The sequence below is a fragment of the Phoca vitulina genome, unplaced genomic scaffold, assembly GCF_004348235.1.
Source record: "Phoca vitulina isolate PV1807 unplaced genomic scaffold, GSC_HSeal_1.0 scaffold46, whole genome shotgun sequence".
Taxonomy (NCBI): Eukaryota; Metazoa; Chordata; class Mammalia; order Carnivora; family Phocidae; genus Phoca; species Phoca vitulina.
In genome coordinates, this window is record NW_022589749.1 from 599,839 (window position 1) to 625,010 (window position 25,172).

Sequence of the window (25,172 nt, forward strand, 5' to 3'; positions counted from 1 at the left end):
AATCTCCTAATTCTGGAGTCTGGGCCAGTTGCTCTAAAGATCATTTTTCCTTAATACCACTGAGATCCTCAATTTACTACAAGGATCATGGATTTACAGCTGCATTGTCCTGTGAGGGCTACCCCTACTGAGAACAAAGTGGACTGAAGCAGCTAGGCTGAGATGAACCTATGGTAGGAGGAGACTTCTCTAAGTCCACTGTGCCTCAAACCAGGTAGTGACAACAACTAGATGAGATGCTGGCTCCTCCAAGGACCTGAATGAGAACGCTAATAAATGGATCCTATCTCAATGAACTATATAGGCAGGCTTGGCTGGCTCTACGTAAATGACCCTTACCCATTTCCTACCTCCAAGCCACCTATCCAACAGCATCAGCACACAGATCAATGCTCACTTGCCCCCCACCCCCTCCCTGTACTTCCCCACTGGCCCCATTTTACACACAAGGAACCTGAAGTTTAGATCTACCAATACCCGTGCCCTAACACGGGATTCCCTACCTGCTGACCCTCATCTGTGTCACTCCCAGGACACACCTGATGTTCCAGTTTTACTGAGGTGGTGAAAAATACCCTGGGTGAGGTGCCCCCCCCCCCCAGTCCAGGGGATGCTGAGAAACTGTGGGGTAAGTAGGACAATAAAAACAGGAAAAAGCAAGTTTGTTTCTAGTGTTATGCACACAGGGTGGCAGGATATACCTGCTGAGTGTTCCCAGAAGGTCCCCAAGGAAACCATTAACTTGAGTCTCTCACGTTCTTACATGTGTGGTGGTTGGGGAAGGGGGAGGGAAGGTATACTGAGATGAGGGGGATGGGCACCCTTCCAGAGGTCAGGAATACACCCCCCAGAGCTGCTGTACACATTAATAAAAGGTGGATGACTGAAGGATGGATGTCAAGGTGAGCAGCAAAGGGTTTGTCATCAAGGGTTGTCACTGGGTTCTACAGGGTGGATTTAAGGTTGAGAAGGGGGAAGGAGTGGGAGGTGAGTTGGGAGGGAGGGGCTTGTGTGGCACTGAGATACCCAGCAGGGATGAGGGTGTGGGGGGAGTGGCTGTCTTGGCCTCCAGCTTTGACCCTTTCTTGGCTGGTCTCAGCCAGGGAATTGAGGAGAGGAGATGGATATGGCGAGCTGGGGATAGGGAGGGTGGCCTCCAGCTCCGGAGGTGATCAGAATGGATGTTAGGGTTCCCGGGCTGGAGGGAGGAAGATTTGGGGGAGGGCGAGGTGACTCCTAGGAGCCTAGGGTGAAAGTCCGGGAGGGGCTCTCGGAGACCCAGGAGATGGAGGCGAAGGGAGGAGGAAGGGAAGGCGTTTGCCTTCATGGGGAGTAAATCTCAAACTGAGGCGGATTGAGAGAAGTAACTCCAAATGCAGTGGGTAGGCAGCTGAGGGTCTTCCAATCCGATGGGGTTGGGCTTAGAACTCTGCAAAAGAAGGGGGTCATTCGGAGGGGAAGGTGCACAGCTGAGCCGGCGGCCTCCTAAACTGGAAACGGGAGGTTCTAAGCCGCACTGACCTCTCCCCCAGCCTCGGTGGGGAGGGCCGGTGAGCGTCCGGAACCGGCTTTCCCGAATCCAACCAGAAGTCTGAGTAGGGCTGACAAGTGAGCCAGGAGTGAGAGAAACAGTGAAGACTCCTCACACTGGGGGGTGCGGGTGGCAGCAAACTGGGAACCCGGGCTTGGAATAGGGGGATTCCTCAATAGACCATACAGAAGGGATTTGGGGGAGTTGAAGAGGACAGCAGGGGCTGGGAAGGGATTCAGGAAACTGGCACGGTTTCTACTGGGGTGCTGATGGGAGTCTCCCCATTCGAGACGCGAGGCATTGAAAGGGTTCCCCAAATTGGACATAGAGGATATGGGACACTGGGAGTGGACTCAGGGCTACTGAGGGGGAGCCCTGAATCAGGCTCTGAGGAAATTGGGGGCAGCTTCTCATTCCCACTGGGGGGAATGGAGGGCTCCTCCACCAGTTGGAACGCAGGGGGCATGGAAGAGGGGGGCACTGGGGCTATCCCCCTCCCGACCCAGGGAGATTGGGGAGCTCTTAAATTCTGGATAGCGGGGACCTGAGAGGGAGGACTAGGGGGTCCCCGATCCGGAACCGAGCTACCTTGAAGGCACCGGGAAGCGCTTCATTCCGGGAGGGCGTTCCCACGGCCCGGCCCCGCGCTGGGGTGGGTGGGGGGTGCGGCCGCGCCCTGGTCCCGGCCCGCCTCCGGATTCGGGGTCTCTCTCGCCCTCGGGGACCCGGGAGCCCGGTGGGAGCGGGGTCCAGACGCCGCCGCCTCCGCGGGCGCCCGGGCGCGCGGGCGAGCGCGGGGCTTTATGCGCGCAGGGCGGCGGGGGGAGGAGCCGGCAGGTCGGCCCCCGGCGGGCCCTCCCCTCGGCCGTCCCCGCCCGCCCGCCCGAGCGGGGTCGGGGGAGGGGGCAGCATGGCCTGTCCGTCCGGCCCCCTTCGCCGCGCTCCTCATCTGCCCCGCGCCGAGCGCTGCCGCCGCCGCCGCCGCCGCCGCTCCGCTGCCCGCGCCGCCCGCGGCTCCCGATGGAGACTGACGCGCCCCAGCCCGGCCTCGCCTCCCCGGACTCGCCGCACGACCCCTGGTACGGCCCGGCCCGGCCCGGCCCGGCCTGCCCGGCCCGCGCCCGCCCCGGCCCCGCCAACATGGCCGATCCGGGTCGGGCCGGGCCTCCCCGGGGCCCGGGCCCTCGCCCCCTGCGCCCTGGCGCCCGGCGCTCACGCGGGCCCTTTGTGTCTCTCCTCCTCCCGCAGCAAGATGTTCATCGGGGGACTCAGTTGGCAGACTACGCAGGGTGAGCGAGCCCGGGAGCGCCCGCCGGCCAAGGCAGGGCACCCTGGACACCCCCCCCCGGCTCCCCGGAACCGGACACCCCAGCCCGGCCCTGCGCCCTGCTGACCCCGGGCGCCCCCGCGCCCTCTTTCGCGCCCCGCCCGGGGACCCCGAGAGCGCAGGGCGATCGGCGAGCGCGCATGGCCCAGCGGGTGGAGGGGAGGAGATGAGGGGTTCAGGGGGCATCGGGGGGTGGGCTGGGCCCCCGGGACCCGCCGGCGGCAGCGCCAACTCCGCTCGCACCTGCGGCTCAAACTTTTGTGAGGCGGCTCCCGGAGCGGCGGGAACCCGGCCGGAGCCGTCCCCCCTCCAGCCCAGCTCGGCCCTCGGCTTCCTGGAGCCCCCGTGGGCGCCAGAAGGCTCCACGGGAGCTGGGTGAGGGCTATGGAGGGGGGGCAGTGGAGAGCGCGCAGGCTGCTCGGCGCGGGGGCGGCCGGGCCGCGGCGGGGTCACCGGGGGCAAAGGACGGGGGAGGGGGGGGAAGGGCGCGGGGCCCGAGCTGGTCCGAAGGCGGGTGTGTGGTTACAGAAGGGCTGCGCGAATACTTCGGCCAGTTCGGGGAGGTGAAGGAGTGTCTGGTGATGCGGGACCCTCTGACCAAGAGATCCAGGTGAGCCCCTCACCCCCGCCTCCTGCTCCCGGCTCGCCCCCCTCCACCGCCGCTCACTGCCTTGTAACCATCTGCCTCTCCCTCACTACCGCGCGCAGGGGTTTCGGCTTCGTCACTTTCATGGACCAGGCGGGGGTGGATAAAGTGCTGGCGCAGTCGCGGCACGAGCTCGACTCCAAAACAGTGAGTGGCCCTCTGGGCGTCGGGGGTCCTTTGGGAGAGGGAGGCCGCCAGAGGAGAGGGTCAGGACTCTCCCCAGAGGACAGTTGGACCGGGTCCTTAAGGAAGGAAGGAGTTTTCTGAGTAGAAGGGCTGCCAAGCTCCGAAACTTTGTCACCAGAGTCGGGGGGCGGGGGGCAGAGGGAGGATAAAAATCCCAGGCCTGCGGTGAGATGCTACACCCCCCCAGCCCCTCCCTATACCTACTAATCTTGATGCCTCCCCGGAGCAGCTTGGGGTGGGGCCAGGGCCCTCCCCTAGCCCGAACTGGGTGAGTCAGGGCTGCAGCGACCCATCCCGTGGCTTCTCTGGACTCTAGAATTTGGCTCCCCACCACCACCATTCCAAACCAATGGCAAAGCATCACTGAATTCCCCTCCCTCCCCCCCCCCCCTTTTGGTCTATGCGCTCCCCGCTTTGTGTGGAAGACATGAACCTGCTTTGCCCATGAAGGGATTTATGAGAAGGGAACTAGCGTGCCTGGAAACAACCCTTCTGAGGGCTGGATCCAAGGGGAGGCTGCTTTTCTGGCATTCAAACTCCTAAAACATTTTACTGCTGTCCCACTGCTCCCCAGTGTCTTGGGCCCTCCAGGGGGCGCTGGCCTAGGCCCCTGCTCTAGGGGAGAGGGAAAAGGAGAAAGTCAGAGGAGGGGTTACTCTGTGATGGGGTGACCGGAGGCCAGGGGGCCGGGACAGTGTGATCTCTCTCTCCACACTCCCCCACTCTCCTCCGGCCCCGGGCCTCCCTGCTTGGGTCAGTCACCAGCTCCTGTTTACCTGCAACAATAACTGGTTGTGCCCAAGAATTTGCTAAATTACCGCCTGTCCCCAGCTCCTGTTATCTCTGCCCAGTGGCTCCCACTCCTGCTCGCAGTAATGAGCAAATGAGGCCAGGCCTCAACTTTGCCGGCTCTGAAAGGATCTTCTTGGCGCAGACTGAGTGACCCAAGCCGGGAGTGGAGAGACAGTGCCCTATTGTTTTTGGTGATTATCTGCCATCAAGCTGCCAGTTCTCCTACCATCCCCTGTCCTCAGAATGCACTGATGGCTTCAGCAGAGCTCAGGAAGCTGAGATTTAGGGACTGGGGCTGGGTGGGGTGGGGGGGGGTCATGGAAGATTGATAAGGAGAAGAGAGAAGAGGGGAAGGAGGGTGTGATGGGCATCCTTCTGAGGTTTGGGACTCAAAAAGGCAAGGGCTTTGTGTTTGGCATTCGCTGGCCTGGGAGAGGGGGGTGGGAGGGAGGTTTATTGTGGGGAGTCTATTTTGGGTTTTGACTTTCACCTTTTATTTACTTGTTGGGTTTTATTTATGTTACCGGCTGTGAGTCAGAGTGGAGGTGGGGTGTGTCAGGGATCGGGTGTGCGTGGGTCTGTGGGACGTGGCTTGGGTACCATCTCCCCATCAGGGTCTGCGCAGGGGGACTGTCTGAGGTGCTCTGGTGGCTGGGGAGGCTGCTTCCAGGAGAAAGAGAAGGATGAAAATGTCCATAGAGGTACGAAATCACACCTTCAGACAGGGGAAATGGGCAGTCCTGATTTCCCCTGAAGCCCAGTGGGACTTTGGGAGAGAGGAGACATTGCCCCAGCATGGATTTTAGAGGTTCCTTCTCTGTGGGCAGATCCAGTGGGGGAGCCCAGAGGAGGCTGGTCCCTGGTTCATGCCATTTAGGCAGAGAGGAGCCAGCGCCGGTTGCCCAGAACGAGGCTGAGTTTTGAACGGAAGGAACTTTGGGAAAAGATAGATCTTCCCTGCGATTGGCTGGTGAACTTCTGAGTGGTATCCACCCATGTGGATGGCAAGAAACTCTGGAATGACCAGGCCCCATAGGTCCTGCATTGATCACAATGTCTCGTGCCCTGGCTTTTTCTGTTTATCAGTACCCAGGAGCACCCAGGTGCATCTTGCTTTTCTCCTTTGGTTGTTCACAGCCAAGGGCAAAGGTGGCCCGCTGGTAATAGCACCTTTGTTTGCGCAATGAAGGGCAGTTCACAAAGGGCTGCTTTCACCCGTGTTATCTCATTTGATTCCCCATGGCTGCCCCTGGGAAAGTGCGTGTGATTATCCCCACTTTGCAGATGAGGGAACTGAGGCTCAGAGGGGTGGGCAAGTTACCAAAATCAGAGGCTTGGCCTGGAGCCCAGAGTTTCTGATGGAGTCCAAGTCCCATGCCCTTGCACATTACCAAAGGCTGCACTCTGATTCACTCCAAACCTGGCTGCATTATCAGGGAGCTGTTTGCTTGCAGCCTCAAAGAGGGCTGTTAGATGTCGATAGCATTGGGGGAACAGAACTGAGTCCATTCCTGGTGATTTATGAACTCTTACCTTGAAGCAAAGAGTATTTCCATCCACAAGGCTTCCAAAGTCTGGATTGTATGCCTCCCCTAGACAGGCATCTGTATGAAGTCAGTTAGGTGAGGAGGACCCTCGAGTACCCTGTGCTTGAAGAATTAAGACTTTGCTTACTTTGTTGGGGTTCCTGCTGTGAGCCAGACACCTTGCCAAGTGCTTTGTAAGCATTATCTCAAATAGTCTGTGGAGGACCCCTTTGAGATGGGTGTTACTTTTCGCCCATTTTGCAGGAGAGCTTGGCCCTGAGGCTCAGAGAGGTTAAGTAACTTGCCCAGGGTCTCACAGCTGGGGAACAGTGTAAGTGGGATTTGAACCCAGCAGCCTGGCACTAGGGCCTAAATGCTTAACCACTATACTTTTCTGCCAGAGGCTGGGGTGATTTCTGTCCCCTCTGTGTCACCTCTGTGTCCTGGGATGAGAGAAGTCCTCAGGGCTGAAGGCTGTGTGGTCACCCATCTGAAGTGCGATAACCAAGGCCCCTTTACCTCTCCGTTCTCTTTCAGATTGATCCCAAGGTGGCCTTTCCTCGGCGAGCACAGCCTAAGGTGGGTATGTCTGTGTCTGGGAGGAGCTGTGCTACTTCACGCAGTGATTCCCTTCTATGGGAGATGCTTCTGGAACCTCTGTTTGGAGTTTCTGGAATAGACTGGGATGGGAAGAGGGAGGATTCTTAATGTCCTTGCTCTGTGGGTTGAAGACATCCTGCATCTTTCCATCTGTGCTCTGGGGTGGACTGGGAGGGGGCTGCATGTATTGGGAGAAGGAGGAACCCCTCAGGGGATTCATTGTCCTGTATTTGAAGCCAGTACACTTTGGACCCTAAGTCAAATTCTGACCTCATAGATCACAGTGGCTAAACCCAATGCCCCTGTGGAGGTCAAACCCAGGACAGACACCCCCTGAGGCTGAGCTAGTGTCAGGCCAGGGAGCTATCTCTGACCCCCCAATCACCTTCCTACCTCTGGGGTTCACTGTGTTCAGCTTGCAGAGGGGGAAGGGAGCAGGGAGTAGGTCACCTCTTGTCTTTCAGCTTGGGTGAGTGGCTACCCTCCCAGTGCTCTCTTTCCCCAGGGCTGTGGCAAGTTTTTCTGGGTGTGTGTGCATTCTGAGCAGTTGAGCTATATAGCATTCAAGACTTTTGGTGCAGTGTAGGGGCCTGAGATTTTATTCCAGGCCCCAAGGCAAATAGCCAGATCTTAATTTTTAAATGGTTAAATATAGGGGACAGGAAGGAAGGCTGATTACAGTACAGGGAGCTGAGGACCCCTGAGTCTGCTGACTTAACTTGTGTCTTAGGACTAGGTCCCCCTTCGGGAGATCTGTTTCCCCCTTTGCAAGGGGTTTGGTAGGAACCAGGATGCTTTAAGGTTTTGAGCCAGTGGCTTCCACCATGGTGCCCAGCTCCTGCCACAGCGAAGGGAGAGGGACAAGTTTTAGGAGACAGGAAGGGGACATCTCTAGAAGGATCCAGCAGAGGGCCTGAAAGCAATTATGGAGCAGGTATTCGAAGGAAGCTGCACCAGGGAGCACATGGTCGGAATTGGGTTAATTCCATTAAGCAGTTTGGTGACAGAAGGTGCTTTAGTGTTAGGATGGGGCTGGGAATTGCTGTGGATTAGCCATGCGCTCCTGGGGTAATTAGGACCATGTGTTCTTCCTAAAACAGGGCTGGGGCCACAGGGCTGCCAGAGGTTGGGTTGGGAGGAGGTTGATGAGGAAAATGTCGGCGTTGAGTTCAGGGGAACCCTGTGATGGGCTTTGGTCTCTCCCAGGGGTGCTGGTGGGGTCTCTGAGTTACACTGTAGGTCTGGGTCACTAACGCGCCCCCTTCCCTGTGTTGGTCCTTCTGGAAGGCATTTTCCCCTACACAGACCCCAGGGATGCAGGCGGGAGGAAGGCACACTCAGGCCAGCCAGTGTGTGGGGTGCACAGCTGCCCATGACAGGCCTAGAGGTGGGGGTCCAAGGGGGAGCTGGGGGGGCTTCCGAGTAGCTAGGGCCACAGAGAGCTTGTCAGCTGGTGCCCTGGCAGGAGGGCTCGAGCCCCTGCTGGTGGCAGTAGGCCACAGGACTCATATGCCCACTTTCTCATTCCCTCCCCTTAACAGATGGTGACTCGAACGAAGAAGATCTTTGTGGGGGGGCTATCAGTGAACACCACGGTGGAGGACGTGAAGCAGTATTTTGAGCAGTTTGGGAAGGTGGGTCAAAACTGGGGGTGCTTGCTGGGGGTGCTTTCAGGGGCTGTGGAAGCCCTGTAGCATTCATTGGTCAGTACAAGCAGAGGCCAGCCAGGTCATTCCAATTCCTGCAAAAAAGGTGAAAAGGGGACTGGGTCCTTTCGTGGGTGAGGCCAGGCTCCTCATGGTTCAGGCTCCTTTCCTATCTGTGGGCCTCAGCCTCTGGACACATCCCCAGGGAGAGAAGCCACACAGTAGCTGTCCCTGTTGTTGCCCTCCCCCTGTGTTTTTCTCTTGCTTATCTTCATTCTCCCGAGGGAGGCTGCTCTCCCCTAGCCAGTTCAATCCAGTCACCCCTTGGCCTCCTGGGAGTTTGCACCTGTCCAGGCCACGGGCGGTTGCACCTTCCCCCACTCCTTCCTGGTGAGGATGATAAGGAGGCAATAAATATGATTCCCAATTGCACTCAGCGCCCAGCTTGCACAGGTGGGAGCTGGGGGGGAGGTGCTGATCCCCTAGCTATTTGAGGGGGAGCACTGCGGAGAGCACCCTAAATTCCTGATCAGGTCCAGCAGATTGGCTCTCTGCTCTGAGGTGCATTGAGCTTAAATTTCTGGACCATTTAGTTTACGAAGGAGATGTGGCATCATCAGACAATAGGTTGTCCCCAGAAAGGTGAGTGATGGGAGCATCAAGGTCCCATGGGGCTATGGCAAAGAGGGGGCCAAGTTTTAAGACTGGGGGTGAAGGAGGGCTGCTGTGCTTAGTGCTAGGGTCCCTGGTCCTCGATGACATGAGACAGGCTACAGGCTGGGTCTCTACCTGCCCAGCAAGGCATTTTCAGTTGCCTGCTAGGCAAAGGGCAGCGGCCTTGGGAATGGGATGTGAGCTGGGGACCGGCTGGGCTTCCAGGGCCCTGTCTCTAGGGGAGAAGAGGAGAGGGTGGGAGGTCCCCTGGCCAGCGGCTGCTGGCGGCGTGGGGGCCAAAGGCCTGGGCTCAGGCGCCTCCGTGGGGACCCGGGTACAGGACGGAGGGCAGGTCGGCGGCCTGGGCCCCAGAGGGAAGGGCGCTCCTGGGAAGCAGCAGGCCCGCTCGGCTCCGGCGGGGTGTCTTTGTGTCTGAGCGCCGAGCATTAGAGCTCGCACTAATCTGATCCAGCAGCTGTGATTGGAGGCCGCCTGCCCCCGGGGCCGGCGTTGCCATGGCAACCGGGCCCCAGGAGAAGCCGTCAGCGGCCGCGTCTTTTGTTCGGGCCTAAATCGGCGTTGGCATGTGAAACCGGCCCGGGGAGGCCAGGGGGAGCCGGAGAATAGGCTGCCAGGGAGCGAGGGGGACAGCCGGGAATGCCAAGGGCCCCGCGGCGGGGGGCCCCCCGCCCGGATCGAGGGGCCGCCGCCGAGGGGGGAACAATGGTCAGCCGCCATGGCTGCCACTCAGGCTTAGCGGCCGCCGAACTTGGCGGCTCCCACTGGTCAGCAGGCCTCGGCCGCCTCCCCTCCCCCTGCCGGAGCCCCCCTGCCCCCGGGTTCCCATGGAGACCAAAGCCTATTAAGGACACTGGGCTGGGAGCCTCCCTCCCCTCAGCTGGCCCCAGGAGGGGACACCAGTGGGGGTCCCCTGGACCCCCAGCCACTTCCCTTGCTCCTTGCCCTGGCCTCAACCCCACTGCCTCGCTAGGGGTCTGTCCAGCCGAGGCCCGGTTGAAGGGTCTGGGGGGCCAGGAATGGTGGGAGCTGGAGGGCTGGGTGAAGGAAGGCCAGAACGGCTGTGGATTTGGGCTGAATCACTTTGTGGGTCAGGCAGGAACTCAGAGCTATAGGATTAAGGAAGAGGGTGCGGCTTTTATTCATTCATTAATTCAAAAAATAATTACTGAGTACAAGTCAGGGTGCTCTATAGGATGGCCATCACCATAGCTGGCCTGGGTGCTGTCCTAATGGAACCGTCAAAGCAAGGGGTGTTGGGTTGCTCGCTCTCTCGCTTTGCTTCTCCCCCACGTGACTGTGGGCGAGCCCCTCCATAATAAAGGTCAAAATAGCTGTTATTTATTAAGCACTTGCTGTGTCCCAGGTAACGTGATTTCGTGTTACAGGTGCCATGTCATTTAACTCCTCTATACAATTGATAAACACTGTTACGCCCATTTTACAGACGAGGAAACCTAGTCCAAGATTACCCAACCAGCAAAGGCAGGGATCTTGGATTCCATTTCCAGTCTGTCCTACTTAAAGCCTGTATTTTTATCACAACTCTCCTTTCTAGATTTCTCTTTTCCATTGTTTAAGCAAGGGGGTGGGGAAGATGTGTGGAGCCTAAAGCTTCTGCCCAGTTTGGACGGTCTAGCTGATTTGGGATTGGGATGCAGAGTGGGTCCATAAGGATGGGGGTGTCAGAGGCACTCTGATGCAGGCCCCTGGAGCAGGAAGCTCCTTGGGGAGGGAGGTGTCATTTCCCTCTAAGATCCTCCAGTGACCCAGCTGCCTCCTGACTTAGTGGGGTCCTGGTTCTCCCAGGGGGGCGTCAGAGGCCTGGTGCTGCTTGGCACCTAAGGAGAGCTGGGGGGCCACCCTGTTCAGGGGCTGCCTTTGCCACTTTAATGAGGCAGATGACAGGCTGGAAAGAGAGCCAAGGAGAGTGGAGGAGAGGCTGTACCCCATGGCCTCAGGAAGTTTTCCTTCATCCCTTGGGTGTCTGACCATTTGGGGGAGGGTCAGCGGTTGAAGTGGGATGTGTGTGTTGTGGGGGGAAGGTATCAGGAGCAGCCCTTGATTTCCACTCAGGACAAATCAGACCTTAGCTTAACCCCATGAGGTGGCTGACATTGGCTGAAGAATTAAGAGGACAAGGAGGAAGCACACGCTGTAGGTAAAGGGAGGGAAATGGGACTGCAGGAGCGAAGCTAAGGCCTTTGGCTGTCCATGTATCCAAGGGGATGCCTTGAGGGAGTAGCAAGAAGAGGAGACTGGGGTGCAAGGGAGGGGGGTGGATCATGTAGCCCACCCCCCTTCCTCAGCCCCCTGCCCCTCCCCCAGTCAGTGGGAGGCAAGCAGCCCAGGCACTGAACTCTACTTGCTTTAATTACAGCCTCTAGCAAAAGGAAACCTCAATTAGAGGAAAAGATCTGTACCAGGAGAGGGGAGTCAAGTCTGGCTGGAGTGGCTGCCGTCCTCCTGGCCTTTTGCAAAAAGGGAAGAGGCTTTCATTTCCCCCTTTCTATCTTGCTCCCACGTTGCATTCTTTAGCACCCACTCCGCGCCTCCTCCTCCTCCCAGGCTTGGTCTAGGATTTGCTGTGTGACCTTGGCCTGGTGACTTCACCTCTCTGAGCCCATTTCCTTATCTACAAAACGAGGCGCTTACATTGCAGGGACTGTAGAGAGGATGATGGGGCAAAGTGCCAGGCACATATTTGGTGCTTCATATTTGCAGTCTGGTCCATTGAGAATCTGGTGGTTGGATGGGAGGTGCCTTGGCATCCAGGTGGGGCTGCAGATGCAGATGCGCAGGGAGCAGATTTAAGAGAAAGCCTAGCCTGCACGAGAGGGGCGTGGGCGTGGGAGCGAGCCCCTGCTGCTGTGTTGTGGCGGGTCCCCTGGTTTCTGGTGGGTCCACCATGGCAGGCTCTGTTTCAGGTGGACGATGCCATGTTGATGTTTGACAAAACCACCAACCGGCACCGAGGTGAGTGTGGCCCCCTCCCCCTTTCCAGGCCAGGCTGGGGGCCTGTGGTCAGCCAGGGGGCTGCAGGTCACAGCTGCCCTTTCATCTTGCCTCCTGACATCCTATCCCCAAGGATCTGCATCCTCTCCGGGGCCTGGCCTTACAGAAGGCTTTTGTCCCGCCGTTTCCTGTGCTAGAAACTTGCCCAATTGCAGACACCCGAGAGGAGCAGAGGAGCAACCTCCCCGCTTCCAAACTGAGCCCTCAATGCCCCCCCCCCCCCACCCCCCGCCCGAGCTGGTATCTGCGGGGGCTTACCTTGTCCCTGGTAACCAGAGCTTAGGCCAGGCCGCCCCAGGGTCAGGCTGACTCCACAGTCTGCTCCCGCTCCCACCCCGACCCACGGGCTGAGCCCAGCCCCCAACCCCCTTGCCCCTGAACCTGTGAGCATCTGGGCCACAGTGTGCATTGCCCGGTTGTTTTTCTCCCAAGGGCCTTGCCTTCTGAGAAATCCCATTCCAACCCCTGGGGCACACCCGGGAGGAGGTGGGGTTGTTTCTCCAGTTGCTTCAGGGTGTATTAGCCTGTTTGGGGATTGGGATGTGTGCTGGGGTGTGCACGTATGTATGTATGTGTGTGTGTATTTGTATCTGTGCACGCGAGGGTGTCTGTGTCTGAATATTTGCATGTGTCTTGTGTGTCATGGTAACTCTTCATGTGTAGGGGGGCCTTTGTGAGCGCTGCCAAGTTTCTGTATGATGTATGGGTCCCTAGGTATATGTGTGTGTGTGTGTACATCTGTGTATATGTGTGACTGTGTACATAGGTTTGGGTGTGTACACTTTAGTGTAAATGTACGTAAGTGTTTGTGTGTGTTCTTCCTTCCTTTGGAAAGCATCTGAGAAAGCGAAAAGGCATGTTGAGTGTATCTTCATGACGGCCCTAACGCTTTCTAATTTGCTGTGTGACCTTGGACAAGTCACTTCACTTCTCTGAGCCTTGGCTTTCGCATCTGTAATGTGGGGACTAGAAACCCTGTCTCAGCAGGAGGGGAGTTGAGAGGTTCCCAGGCTGTGGGCGGAGGCTTCCGTTAACTCTCGGGCACTGGCCCGTGAAAGAGGAGTGCTGGTGTGGTATCACTCGGGGCTGGGTTTTGACCATAAACCCTGGCTTTTGTGTCCGCCTTTGCCTTCTAGGGTTCGGGTTTGTCACGTTCGAGAGTGAGGACATCGTGGAGAAAGTGTGTGAAATACACTTCCATGAAATCAACAACAAAATGGTGAGTGGGGGAGACCGGACGGGTGGAGGTGCAGAGAGAGAGACACGGGCACTCGGAGGTTCTGGAGGCAGGCAGAAGGGAATCACAGTCCGCGGGGCAGAGCCAGTTCTCCCACCCCCTGAAGATCTGGACAGGAAGCCAGTGTCTCCTGGTGGTTCAAAAGCATGGCTCGTGGAGTCAGAGAGTCCTGGATTAACATCCTCACTCTACCACTTGCTAGTCTGTTCATTAGGGAGATGACTTCCCCGCGTCTGAGGCAGCCTATGCCCCCTCCTGGGCTTGGTGTAAGCCCTAACTGCCTGCAGAACTGTTTACATGATCTCTAGCGCCCAGCAAGCACGCCATAAATGGTATCTATGAACCTAACAGGAAGGAGGCCGGCTAGGGAACCAGAGGGTCTACGACCCTACGTCCGGAGGAGGGACTGACCATCAGGTCTCATTGCAGGTGGAATGTAAGAAAGCTCAGCCAAAAGAGGTGATGTCGCCGACGGGCTCAGCCCGGGGGAGGTCTCGAGTCATGCCCTATGGGATGGACGCCTTCATGCTGGGCATTGGCATGCTGGGTATGTGCTAGGCCTGCACGTGTGGCTACTTCCCGCCCGCAACTGCTCCCAGGGCTCCCAGGGGCTGCGTACGTGTTGCCTCTCCTCTGTGGCCTGCCCTCCTGCGTGAGTCACCGGGCAGGAGTGGGGACCAAGGATCTCAAGCCTCCAAGCCAACCCAGGGTGGGGCCATTGGGTTGTGGGGTGCTGCCCTCTGGCGGTAGCCGGAAAATGGCCCAGCTGCTCCTTCTTCATTGATCCTTCTGTCCATCTGTCCATTTGTTCATCCATCCATCCATCCATCTCGTAGTTACTGAGCAGCTATAGATGCTAGGAGCTATGCCAGCAAATATAACAGTGACTTTCCTTGGAGCTTTGTGGTCTGGCAGGGAAAACAAGTAAGAATATAAGTAAGTAGGGTTAGGATGGAACAGTATAGGGGGCCAAGAGAGCATGGGCATAGAGAACTGGGACCGAGGTTTGGAGAAGCCAGAAAGGAAGTTACATTTAAGCTGAGGGCGTGGGGTGAGTAGGTGCTAGTTACAGGAGGTCAGGGGAGAAGGGAAGGGTAAAGTGTTGCAGGCAGAGGGAACAGCATTTACAATGACCCAAAGACTTTGGGGAGAGCAAAAAGAAAGCAGCTGCTGCTTGTTCACCCAAATAATATCTATTGAGCAGTTTCTGAGGGGCAGGACCTGCCCTCCTGGGCTTTCCCATCAAGCGGGAGGCAGGAGTCAAAAGGCGATGGTAACATATAGTGATGGGAGGCTGTGGGAGGCCCACGGAGGCACCCGAAACCCACCTGGTGGTCCAGGAGGCTCCCCGGAGTCAGTGCAGGTCGCCATGTGCCTTGGAAGGTGAGTAGGAGTCAGCAATGTTTGGGGCCCACAATCTGAGCTGGGCCGCCCAGGAAGCTCGCGGTCTCCCTGGAGAGACAAGATGCGTACACACAGAAAGAGAACAGTACAGAGGAGTCTTTTTGCCAGGTACGGAGGGAGGGGTGCTCTGGGAATTCAGAGGCAGGAGGTGGTGGGTGGGCATGGCCTGGGCTAGAAGGTCGGGATTGAGATCACAGATAGAGTGGGTGAGGAGAGCAGACTCCACACAGGGCACTGTCTTCTCTTGAAGTTGTCTTTTAACTTTCTATTTGGAAGTAGTTTCAAAATTTCAGAAGACTTGCAAAAATAACATAGTACAAAGAATATCCATATACCTTTTACCAGACTCACCCGTTAATATCATACCCCATTTGCTGTCACGTGCTCTCTCTGTGTATGCGTGTATATGTGTGCACATATCGTATGTGTATTCACACGCACACACACATACTCACACACACAATACTTTGGTGATTTTCTACTGAATCATTTGAGCTTAAGTTAAATGCATTATGGCCCTTAACCCTTAAATACTTCAGCGTGTATTTCCTCAGATTAGGGGTATTTTGCTCATGAAGCCACGGGATAATAATCCACTTCATATATTTATGTCACTCCAATATTTTAATCTATTTTCCAATTTGATCAGTTGACCCAATAATGTTCTTTATAGCACGTTTTTGCCCTCTCAAATAAGATCCGGGCTAGAATCGGGTATTGCGTTTAGTTGTCTCGTCTCTCTAGCCTCCTTCGGTCTGGAACATTGAGACCCGTTTTCTTTTCAAGGTGATTCATTAGCTGGTTTCACCCCATTTAAAAAAATGACAAAGAAGGAAATTACACCAATACAGGCATTGGTGGTTAAGAGACTTGGAACCAGTTAGCTCTGAATGCGAATTCCAGTCTCGTTATTACTATATGATTTTTCTGGCAAAGCTGCGCATTTTATTAGATGCATACAAGTAGCAGGCACCAGGAGCTTGTCCCGGAGATACAGAAATAAGAGATGGGGAAGACAGATAATCAGCTCTTTTAAAAAAAAACCCTGGGAGGGGCACCTGGCTGCTCAGTCAGAGGAGTGTGTGACTCTTGATCTCAGGGTCGTGAGTTTGAGCCCTACATTGGGTGTGGAGATTACTTAAATAAATAAAATTAAAAAAAAAAAAAAAACCAACCTAGGATAAGTTCAGATAATGATCATTGGTGCTGTGGGGTAATTGATAAATATTGTAACTGATGGGAGGGAGGACTCTTATAGAATGACCTCTCCAGAGGCGCCTGGGTGGCTCAGTTGTTAAGCGTCTGCCTTCGGCTCAGGTCATGATCCTGGTGTCCTGGGATCGAGCCCCACATCAGGCTCCCTGCTCAGCGGGAAGCCTGCTTCTCTATCTGCCTCTCCCACTCACCCTGCTTGTGTTCCCTCTCTCGCTGTGTCTGTCTCTGTCAAAAAAAATAAATAAAATCTTAAAAAAAAAAAAAAAGAATGACCTCTCCAAGGAGGTGACATTTGAGCTGAGACTTGTACAACGACAAGAACACAGTCATGGGAAAACCTGGCAGGGGGAGAGTGTTCCAGGCAGAGGAAACAGCCTGTGCAAAGGCCCTGAGGTGGGAAGGAGCTTGGTGGCTTTGAGAAACAGCAGGGAGACCAATGTGACTGCAGGAGAGTGTAGATGAGGACAGGAATGAGGCAGGAGCCAGAGCACGAAGGGTCTTGGTAAGGGTTTGGACTATTCTCAGCCAATATGTCACCTCTCTGAGCCTCAGTTTTCCCCATCTGTGAAATGGGGCTCCTAATAGTACCTGCTTCTTAGGATTCTTGTGAGGCTTAAGGAGAGAATGAAGTATGCAGTGGGCTTAGCCCAGGGCCTGGCATGCAGAAGGTGTTTGGTAAATGTGGCTGTTATCTGCGCTATGAGGTGGGGAGGGAGACGAGTGGCTCAGATCCTTCGAAGCCCACTGAGCAGGGTCTGAGCACTAGGTGAGGCATCTAACACTAGCCCCCTTGCCCTATCAGGTTACCCCGGTTTCCAGGCCACAACCTATGCCAGCCGGAGTTATACAGGCCTCGCCCCTGGCTACACCTACCAATTCCCCGGTAAGTCCTGCTTGGTGTCCCTCTGTTGCCAGCATGTCCCCAGTTCCTGGGCAGTCTGAGTCCTCAGGGCGGTGTCTGGGGGTGCATGGCTGGGGGGGTGGTCTGCCTGCTGGAGGCTTGGAAGGAAGGGCATGTCTGAGGAAGGAGCACCTCTCCCCACCATCCCCTCCTCCTCTCCTCCCCAGAAGCTGGGGATAACCCCCTCCCACCCCCGCGTGGTCCTGCATGGCACGGTTCTCTCCCAGGCCGATCTCTGCCTGCCTCCTGCCTTTCTCCCCTCCTCACGCCATTCCGAGTTGCCACTTCCACCAAAGAAGACATCAGACTTGTGGCGGAAGCGTCCCTGAGGGCCGTCGCCAGCTGTGTCTTTATGGCCACGCTTACAATGACCACGTGCTCCGCTGAGCCCTTTTAAGGCCCACAAGACCTTTTGCGGCCCTGAATGCTGAAAAGCAATCCAAAACCCTGATGATCACCACCCTCATTTGTAATGCAAAATAAAAATAACACTAGACCTTAGAATAAGTGGCAGGAAGCCCAACAAAGTTCTGAATTTTGCCATGATGGCTCTTCAGTGTTGTTTTCTTTGAAATATCAGACGTCAAATTTTTGCATGCTTTTTTTTTTTCCTTTTCTTTTTTGGCCTTTTTTTTTTTTTTTTGAGGGTCCCTAAGCACTTGCGTCCTTGCCTCTTGGGCTGTCCAGCTTGGAGTCCTTTCTCGATATTATGTTGTCTAATCCTGACAACACTCACGGGGGAAGGATGACCATCCTCATTTTATAGGTGAGGAAATGGTCTCCGAGAGCAAAGTGACTTGCTAAGATGACCCATCATCTAGAAAGTGGTGGAGCTAGGAACCCAGCCTGAGTCCGACCTGCTCTGGGGTCACTGTTTTTCATCAATGCCGCCTCACTAGCTCCTCCCCACAAACAAACAAACAAATAAGCAGGAAAAGAGGAGGATTCTGGGAGGTGTTTTGGTGCAATCTCAAATCTTTTCAGAAACCCCAGAACGGTCGCTCCGGCATCGCCCCGAGCCCAGGGTGTAGGTGGCAACTCTCCCTGCTCTTCTCCTCCCTGTCTCTCCTCTGCCTGTGTCTTTTCCACCTTTGCCTGCTGGGCACCGTGCTCTCCCCATCCCAGCTCTTGGGTCCTGTGCATGGCCTGTCCCCCTACCCAGTGTCCCTGTGGGTGCATCCGTCCTCCCTGGGCCGTGCCCCAGGGACCTCCCCTGTACCTTCCTAAGCTGTTTTACGTTTCATTTTAGAATTCCGTGTAGAGCGGACCCCTCTCCCGAGCGCCCCAGTCCTCCCCGAGCTTACAGGTCAGTCGCTCGGATTTCCTACACCTCACAGGCCGCACGGGGAGAAAGAGAAGAACCCAGGGGTCTTCCCCGGGGAAAGCTAGTGGGACCCTTTGCTCCTGTCCAACAGCCCTCTGGCTGTGGGGACACAACGGACTCCGCCCAGGCCCTGGCCAGTCTGTGTAGCTACATGGCCCTGAAGGGTGGGGCATGGGGCCAAGCCCAGCAGATGGAGGAGAAATCACTCATTCATCTAGTTGGCAAATATTTATTTAGCGCCTCCCATGTGCCAGGCACCGAGTAGACTCTGGGGTCCAGCAGTCAAGACGCCAGGGTCTCAAACTCAGTAGAGTGGGCCGGGCGGGGTCCTCGACAGACTGGAGTGCGCACGCGTCCACTCTGTGCCAGCCCACCCTGGCCGGGAGGGGATGCACACCTAGTACTTTGAGATGTCCGTTTCAGAGAGAAGCCAGAAACCCGGCTTTTGCTTCTGAATGGATTTTTCAATCGTTCTCAAATGTTGGCAACAAATTCCAAATTGTTAAACCACTGCAGGCCAAATGAAACCTATTTGAGGGCCAAATCCAGCCCTCAGGCTGCCCACTTGCAGCTTCCCAGCAAGCCGGATGAAGTCGCTTGGCCCTGTCGGGAGCCATCTCTCCAGCTGCAGCCCTTGCTTGGGCCTGTCAGCTCTGCTCCGGACCTGGGGCCCCGCCAAGTCCGAGGGGAGGGGAGGGGCATGTGCAGATGAGGCGGGCTGCAAGGGGTTTCTCTGTTCAACCTGCTTCTCCCCCCACCCCACCCCAGACTCTCCCCCCCAACCTGGCCGTGTGTGGAGGACGTGAGCATGGTTGCTGCTTTCGATGAGACCTTCCTTCCAAGGGGTGCTCAGGGGTCCCCCAAAATGGGGAAGGGGAAGAAAACCAGGGGGTGAGGAAAGGGGAGGGAGTAAAGAGTCCTGTAGGTGGGGGGTGGTAGAGGCCCCTCCCTGAGCAGAGTTGGGTTTGACCTGCCATGGGGGTATTGGAAGGGGGGTTCTTTTCTCCTCATTTAAGAACTTTGTGTTGAGGACCTACTATGTGGGGCACTCTGCCAGGCCCCTGGGGGCAGCGCAGGGACAAGACAGGGCCAGGCCCTGCTCTCACAGGACCTGCAGTCTAGAGAGGAAAACAAACACTTATTATATAAATGAGTAATCCTTTACAGTTGTGATAAGCACTTACTCAGGTTGGCTTAGCTGACTTTGCTTTGTGGAAAGGCCGAACCAGACCAAGAACCAGACCTCAGAGCCCACCCCCTGCCCTCAAAAGAATGAGAGAAGACATGTCCCCTCAGCAGCTAGCTTGGTACAGGGGAGGAGATTTTCCCTGGAGGTCTGGGGTCTGAACTTTTCTCTTGCCTTCAGGAGATGTGGGTGTTTCCTTCAGGCATTCAGTAGACATTTACCATGCCAGATGTTGGTCCAGGTGGGGATACAGCAGTGAATGAGATGGACAATGTCCCTGCCTCCTGGAGCTGATATTTCAGTGGAGAGAGCAGTAAATAAGTAGACACGCAAATGAATAATTGCAGAGGGTGAGAAGTTCCACAAGGAAAATAAAACAGGGAGATGTTCTAAGGCCTTAGGGCCAGGGGCAGGGGGCTGCCTTAGCGGGGGTGGCCAAGGGAGGGGACGTCGGGGTGAGGAGTCAACTATATGGCTCTTAGGCAAGGCTCCTTCATAGTGTGGGAATCATGCTGTCTCCAGACTTTAATCCCCCAGACCAAAGGCCTGGCCAAGAATTTTCTGGGGCCATTAACGGAGTCCCTAGCCCCAAGTCCAGTACCAGTTCAGGGTCAAGGTCACCAAAACAGCCCCCAGAGAGTGCATCTCCTGATGGGAGACTGTATCCCTGAGGGCAAATGCCAACTCGGTTGACCCTGGTTCTGCAGTGGCAGAGCCGAGCAGTAGGGGGCGCTCACCCCACTACCCCGGCCCAAGGGAGCTCCAGGTTCAAGCCAACCACTTATTTAAGAAGAGGTTCCTTTTAGGGGCGCCTGGCTGGCTCAGTCTGTAAAGCATGCAACTGTTGACCTCGGGGTTGTGAGTTCAAGTCCCCCATTGGTTGTAGAGATATCTTTGGGAAAAAAAAAAAAAAGAAGAGGTTCCTTTTACTCCTTCAGCAGCCATTTATTAAACACCTACTGTGTATAAGGCAGGGTGCTGGGCACTGTGGAGGTAGACCGCAAACAAGGGAATACCAATATCTCTGTCTGAAGAGGGGACCAAAGAGAAGGGGCTAGGGGAGTTTGGGGAGAGAATGGTCATTTCCGGTTGGGTGGCAGTCAGGGGAACCCTGAGGCGGGGAATTGGGTGCACCCAATTTACTGAGGGTGTGGCCTCAGGAGAAGGACAGTGAGAGAAAACAGGACAGGCGGAAGGATTGAAGCTGGATTATGGCCTGGATTGGAGTCTGGCTTCCTCCTGATCCCACAGGGAGCTCTGGGACATGCCCTGGTACCTCAGGGTTGGTCCCACCTTGAGGCAACAGGCCCGGCTTCTTGTAGCCCACGTCAGTCAGGCACTCGCTGCCGTCGCCTGGGGTTGGGATGTGGGCCATAACCTCCTGGGGACCTCTGGGCTAGGTGGTCCCATCCAGCCAAGGGCACTCTCTGAAGTAGGGAGCATCGCTCAGAGCAGCTCAGGGTGGGGTGCCCCGCTCCCCACCCTGAGTTTTGTGTTGTTCAAGTGTGTCCCTTGAGTCCAGGGGGGAAACTGAGGTCGAGTCCATTGCTAGGAAGCCATCCGCTCTCCTACCTTTCTCCATCCATTCCGTGGGTCAGGGTACAGCTGGTGGCCCAAGGGAGTGCTTTCTGCCTCCATGCTGGCGCTGCCCCGACCCTCTGGGGGGGGGGGGGGTAAGGCTGGAGAGACTCTGCCCAGAGGGGGCCGCGGTTGTCCACCTCCATCCCCTTGGCCACCACACTGAAGGGCCCATACCTTTCCTTCCAGCCATTCCCCTCACTGCCTACGGACCAATGGCGGCGGCGGCGGCGGCGGCGGCTGTGGTTCGAGGGACAGGTGAGGCCTTCTGGGGTGCAGGAAGCAGAGAAGGGGTGTTAGGGGGCAGGGAAGTCTAGAGGGGAGAGGAGGTAGCCACTGCCACCCTTTCCCAGAGCACCTGGGAGGCCAGCCAGGGAGGAGACCCCGTGTCCTCCTGGGCTTGCAGGCTGGGGGGGGCGTCGGGTGTGACAAAGGACGGACCTGCTCTGCTGGGGGCGGCGGGGGGAGTCAGGTTCCAGAGGCGCTCACAGATGGAGCCTCTCAGGAAGGCTTCCCAGAGGCCCGGCTCTTTAACTTCCGATTTGAAGGCAAAAAAGAAAAGTGTCCCCAGCAGAGGCCAGTTAGTATGGGGGGCGGGGGGGAGTATAGGATTGGGGGGTGGGGAGGACGAGGCAGGAGGAACCAGGTCCTGGGGAGACATGGAACATTGAAGCAGTGGAGCGATGTCGATTTTGGAACATGCACTCGGCTGCCGGATGGGGAGAGAATTTGCAGGGGCTCAGGAGGGGAGGCCTGGAGGTCAGTGAGGAGGCGGCAAAGTGGACTTGGGGAGGCCTCCAGCCGGTGGACCCACAGGCCCCGCTGGGATGTAGGGGTGAGGGAAAGGGAAGGCTCAAGGTCACGGTGGGTGGAACGGGTTCGAGGGGGGTGTCGTGGGGCAGCAGTGGGCGCCGGGGCTATCACCGTCTTCTTTCTGGGTTGCCAGGCTCTCACCCCTGGACGATGGCTCCCCCTCCAGGTTCAACTCCCAGCCGCACAGGGGGCTTCCTGGGGACCACAAGCCCCGGCCCCATGGCCGAGCTCTATGGGGCAGCCAACCAGGACTCGGGGGTCAGCAGTTACATCAGCGCTGCCAGCCCCGCCCCCAGCACCGGCTTCGGCCACAGTCTTGGGGTGAGTGGCCAGTCCTGGAAGACTCAGAAATTGGAGGAGGGAGAGGTTTTGTCTGTTAGCAGGGGCAGAAGGGGGCCGAGGGAGGATGGATGGAAAAAGATGGTCACCAAGGGGGAACAGTGGGGCTCATCATTCATTCCGTGTGCCAGGCATTAGGTGGGCTCTGGGGATACCACGCAGACTCACTGTCTCTGGCCACATGGAGGCTAGATTCTAGCTCAGGAGTGTCCTCATTTTAACCAGGGTACTGGCAATATGCAGATTCCAAGCCCTACCCCAGAGAATCTTGTAGCGCATCTGCAGTGGGGGCGATATGGGCAAGGCTAGAGAACGGTCTGTGCCTCACCTCGGTGTTCCTCCGAAGAAAGGAGCCCCTGGGCCTTCTCTGCGTCCCTAGGAATCTAGGAGTCAAATTCTTTTCTCCCCAGGGCCCTTTGATTGCCACAGCTTTCACCAATGGGTACCACTGAAGCAGGAATCAGGTGGCAGGAGGTGAGGAGGTGGGCCGGGGCCTTGGGGGGGTGGGGTGGCTCTGGGAGGGCTGGCACTGGGAAGCCCCGTCTGGGCCACAGACCTTCTCCCTGCCTTCATGGAGCCCACAGTCCAGGGGGGAGACAGAACTTTCATAACCGCAGTGGTCAGTGAACCTGAAACCTGCTCAGCCTGCTACATCAAAACTAAATGGAAAGCACAACAAGGGGGCGCCTGGGTGGCTCAGTTGTTAAGCGTCTGCCTTCGGCTCGGGTCATGATCCCGGGGTCCTGGGATTGAGCCCCGCATCCGGCTCCCTGCTCCGTGGGAAGCCTGCTTCTCCCTCTCCCACTCCCCCTGCTTGTGTTCCCTCTCTCACTGTGTCTCTCTCTGTCAAATGGGTAAAATCTTAAAAAAAAAAAAAAAAAAAGAAAAGAAAAGAAAATCACAACAAGGCAGTCCATGCCACCTGTCAGACAAAGATTTTTTTTTTTTTAAGATTGCTAATGCCCCACATTGATGAGGGTGTAGGGGAAGCAACATGTAAATTGTCTTTGTCTTGGGGTTTCCAAAGGGCAGACTGGCACTGTGTGCCCAGGTTTTAAACAGTCATGCCCTTGACCCAACGAGGCCACTTCTAGGCATTTATTTAAAAAACTGCCAAAAACCAGGGCACCCGGCTGGCTCAGTCGGAAGAGGGTGTGACTCTTGATCTCAGGGTCTTGAGTTTGAGCCCCATGTTGGGTGTGGAGATTACTTAAATAAAATTTTTTTTAAAAAATTAAAAACTGCGAAACACTGAAATGCCCATCAAAAGGAAAGTGGTTAAGTAAATCAGAGCGTATGCGTACAGCGGCATATTACACAGCCATTAAAACGGGATACTGTCAACATATACTCAGGTCCGGAGAGTGAGAGAGAGAGGGAACTCTGTACACATGGTCACGCGGGGTACTGTGTGGACCCGGGACATTTCGTTTGTTCCTTCCTTCCTTCCTGCATTTATTCCAACGACTATTAGTCAGTTGAGCACCGTTTCAGGAAGGAGGGATGTAGGAGACAGACAAGGCCCCTCTCTCATTCTACAGACAAAAATCAAGTGGACAAATGAGGAACTTCCAAATTATGTGTGAAGGGGCTACTTCAGATTAGAGGTTCAGAGAAGGTGCCTCTGAGAAGGTGCCACATTTTAAATAAATCCAGTCATGCAAAAATCTAGGGAAAGAGCATTCCAAACAGGGAACAGAGCCTGCGAAGTGTGCGAACAGAGCTCTGCTAGGAGAGGCTACCTGGGTTCCGGGAGCCTCCGGGAGCCCCAAAGAGAGGCGGGGGCGGCGGCAGGTGGCCGCAGGGCCTCCCTGTAACCTCCTGCTGTGTTCCAGCGCCCCAGCCTGCAGCTGACTGAGGACCACAGCGAGCCAGCGAGGGGGCGGGGACACCTCAGCCGCAGCCGCCGCCCCCTCCCCCGCAGCGACTCGGACCGCTACTGCCTGCCCCCAACTCCCCAGGCCCGGCCCCTGCCCTGCTGCCCCCGGACAGCGTCTGGCTCCCCTACTAACCTCCCTCTCTTCCGCCCTTGGCTCCCCTCCCCCACCTGCCCCTCTCCTCCCGCTTTTATTTATTTTGGATTAGCCGGTTGGCCCCCACCCCCCTGGTTCTCCCCTCTCAGGTCTGCACCCCTCCCTCCCTGCCGCACCCCCATAGGACCCTCCCCCCCCCAGAAGGCTTTTGTATTTGTGCATAGCTAGAGTGAGGGCGGAGGGGGTCTGCTGCAGGCCGCAAGCCCTATGCTTGTTTTTTATTCTGATTTCCCCTCCTTTTCTCTTTTTTTCTTTTTTTTTTTTTTTAAGAAACCGTTTTTTAAACTATTTCTAGGTTTGTGAATGTGAAGCCCCAGGCCGCAGGGGGCAAGGGGCCAGGTGCCCCCCCCACCAGCTGAGAACAAAATGTCTATGTGGGTGTGGGCCCCTGGCCACCTCCCTCCAGCCCTGGAAAGGAGGACAGGGTTGCAGCCAGGCCAAGCCCCTGGAACCATCCCGTCCTGTATCATATGTAAATACTGTGAGGTGAAGCCCCTACCCCTCTGTAAGACCCCTCAGGGGTGAGGGCATCGCCTCGCCCCACCTGGCAAAGGTGTCCCCCTGTGTTTCTGTCTCCTCCTCAGACACCGTTACTGTAAGCTTGCAGGCCTCAGCTGTGGCCAAGGCAAGCCCGCTCGCTCAGGCCCTAGGGCTCAAGGCCTTGGGCCTGCTCACCCCAAAAACCCAGCATGGGGCCAAGGGGTGAGGAAAGAGAAGGGCTCGCCCGGGGCCACTGCTGGGAAGGAATTAACTCTCCAAAGGTCTCCCCCTGCCCCCTACCTAGGTCAGGCCTTCACGGTTTCTGCTCTGAGCCCCCCATGAGCGGGCATCAAGGGGGTACTTTGGGAAGGGGTGGACCCCAGGGGAAAGCAAAGGGCTTCTCAGGGAACCCCCACATTCTCTCACTGAAGTTTCCCACCAGGATGGTCCCATGGCCAGAGACCCTTGGCAGCCCCGAGCCCCCAAGCCCCCTTCAAAGGAAAAAGAGGCTCAGGGTCTGACTCTTCATGAACAGTGAGTGACCTGGCTGGCATGGCAGGGCTGAGGCCCACCTACCTGTTGTTGTCCCCCTCTCTGTGTCCCTCTCCCCCAGGTCTGAGGCTGGGGACCTAAGCTCTCTCCCCCATCATAGTTCCCATCCCTGAAAACCCCCTTTGGAGAGTTAATTGTCTGTGTGAGGTGCTTAACCTATTAGCCCTGA

At 56.5% G+C, this 25,172-nt stretch overlaps 1 protein-coding gene across 4 annotated transcripts; it reads left to right on the forward strand.

Annotated features, from left to right (window-relative positions):
- The first annotated feature begins 2,506 nt into the window (after positions 1 to 2,506).
- MSI1 (musashi RNA binding protein 1) lies at positions 2,507 to 23,971 on the forward strand. 4 transcript variants are annotated; one of them, XM_032431537.1, is made up of 15 exons: positions 2,507 to 2,610; positions 2,780 to 2,820; positions 3,387 to 3,468; positions 3,567 to 3,651; positions 6,546 to 6,587; positions 8,150 to 8,242; positions 11,854 to 11,902; positions 13,078 to 13,160; positions 13,608 to 13,725; positions 16,600 to 16,680; positions 17,948 to 18,004; positions 20,976 to 21,044; positions 21,733 to 21,920; positions 22,349 to 22,412; positions 23,774 to 23,971. In XM_032431537.1, the coding sequence occupies exons 1-14, from the start codon at positions 2,552 to 2,554 to the stop codon at positions 22,388 to 22,390; spliced, it is 1,089 nt and encodes a 362-aa protein (XP_032287428.1). In that variant the 5' UTR covers positions 2,507 to 2,551; the 3' UTR covers positions 22,391 to 22,412; positions 23,774 to 23,971. The 4 variants fall into 4 exon arrangements, with proteins under 4 accessions (XP_032287428.1, XP_032287429.1, XP_032287430.1 ...); XM_032431538.1 differs by having other exon boundaries at positions 21,766 to 21,920; XM_032431539.1 differs by lacking the exon at positions 17,948 to 18,004.
- Positions 23,972 to 25,172: the final 1,201 nt, after the last annotated feature.

Bases quoted from the DNA above. Each gene is read 5' to 3' on its own strand.
- MSI1 (XM_032431537.1), top strand. From the start codon at position 2,552: ATGGAGACTGACGCGCCCCAGCCCGGCCTCGCCTCCCCGGACTCGCCG. The intron at 6,588-8,149 runs GTGGGTATGTCT...TCCCCTTAACAG, and splicing joins CTCGGCGAGCACAGCCTAAG to ATGGTGACTCGAACGAAGAA. The intron at 18,005-20,975 runs GTCAGTCGCTCG...CTTTCCTTCCAG, and splicing joins AGTCCTCCCCGAGCTTACAG to CCATTCCCCTCACTGCCTAC.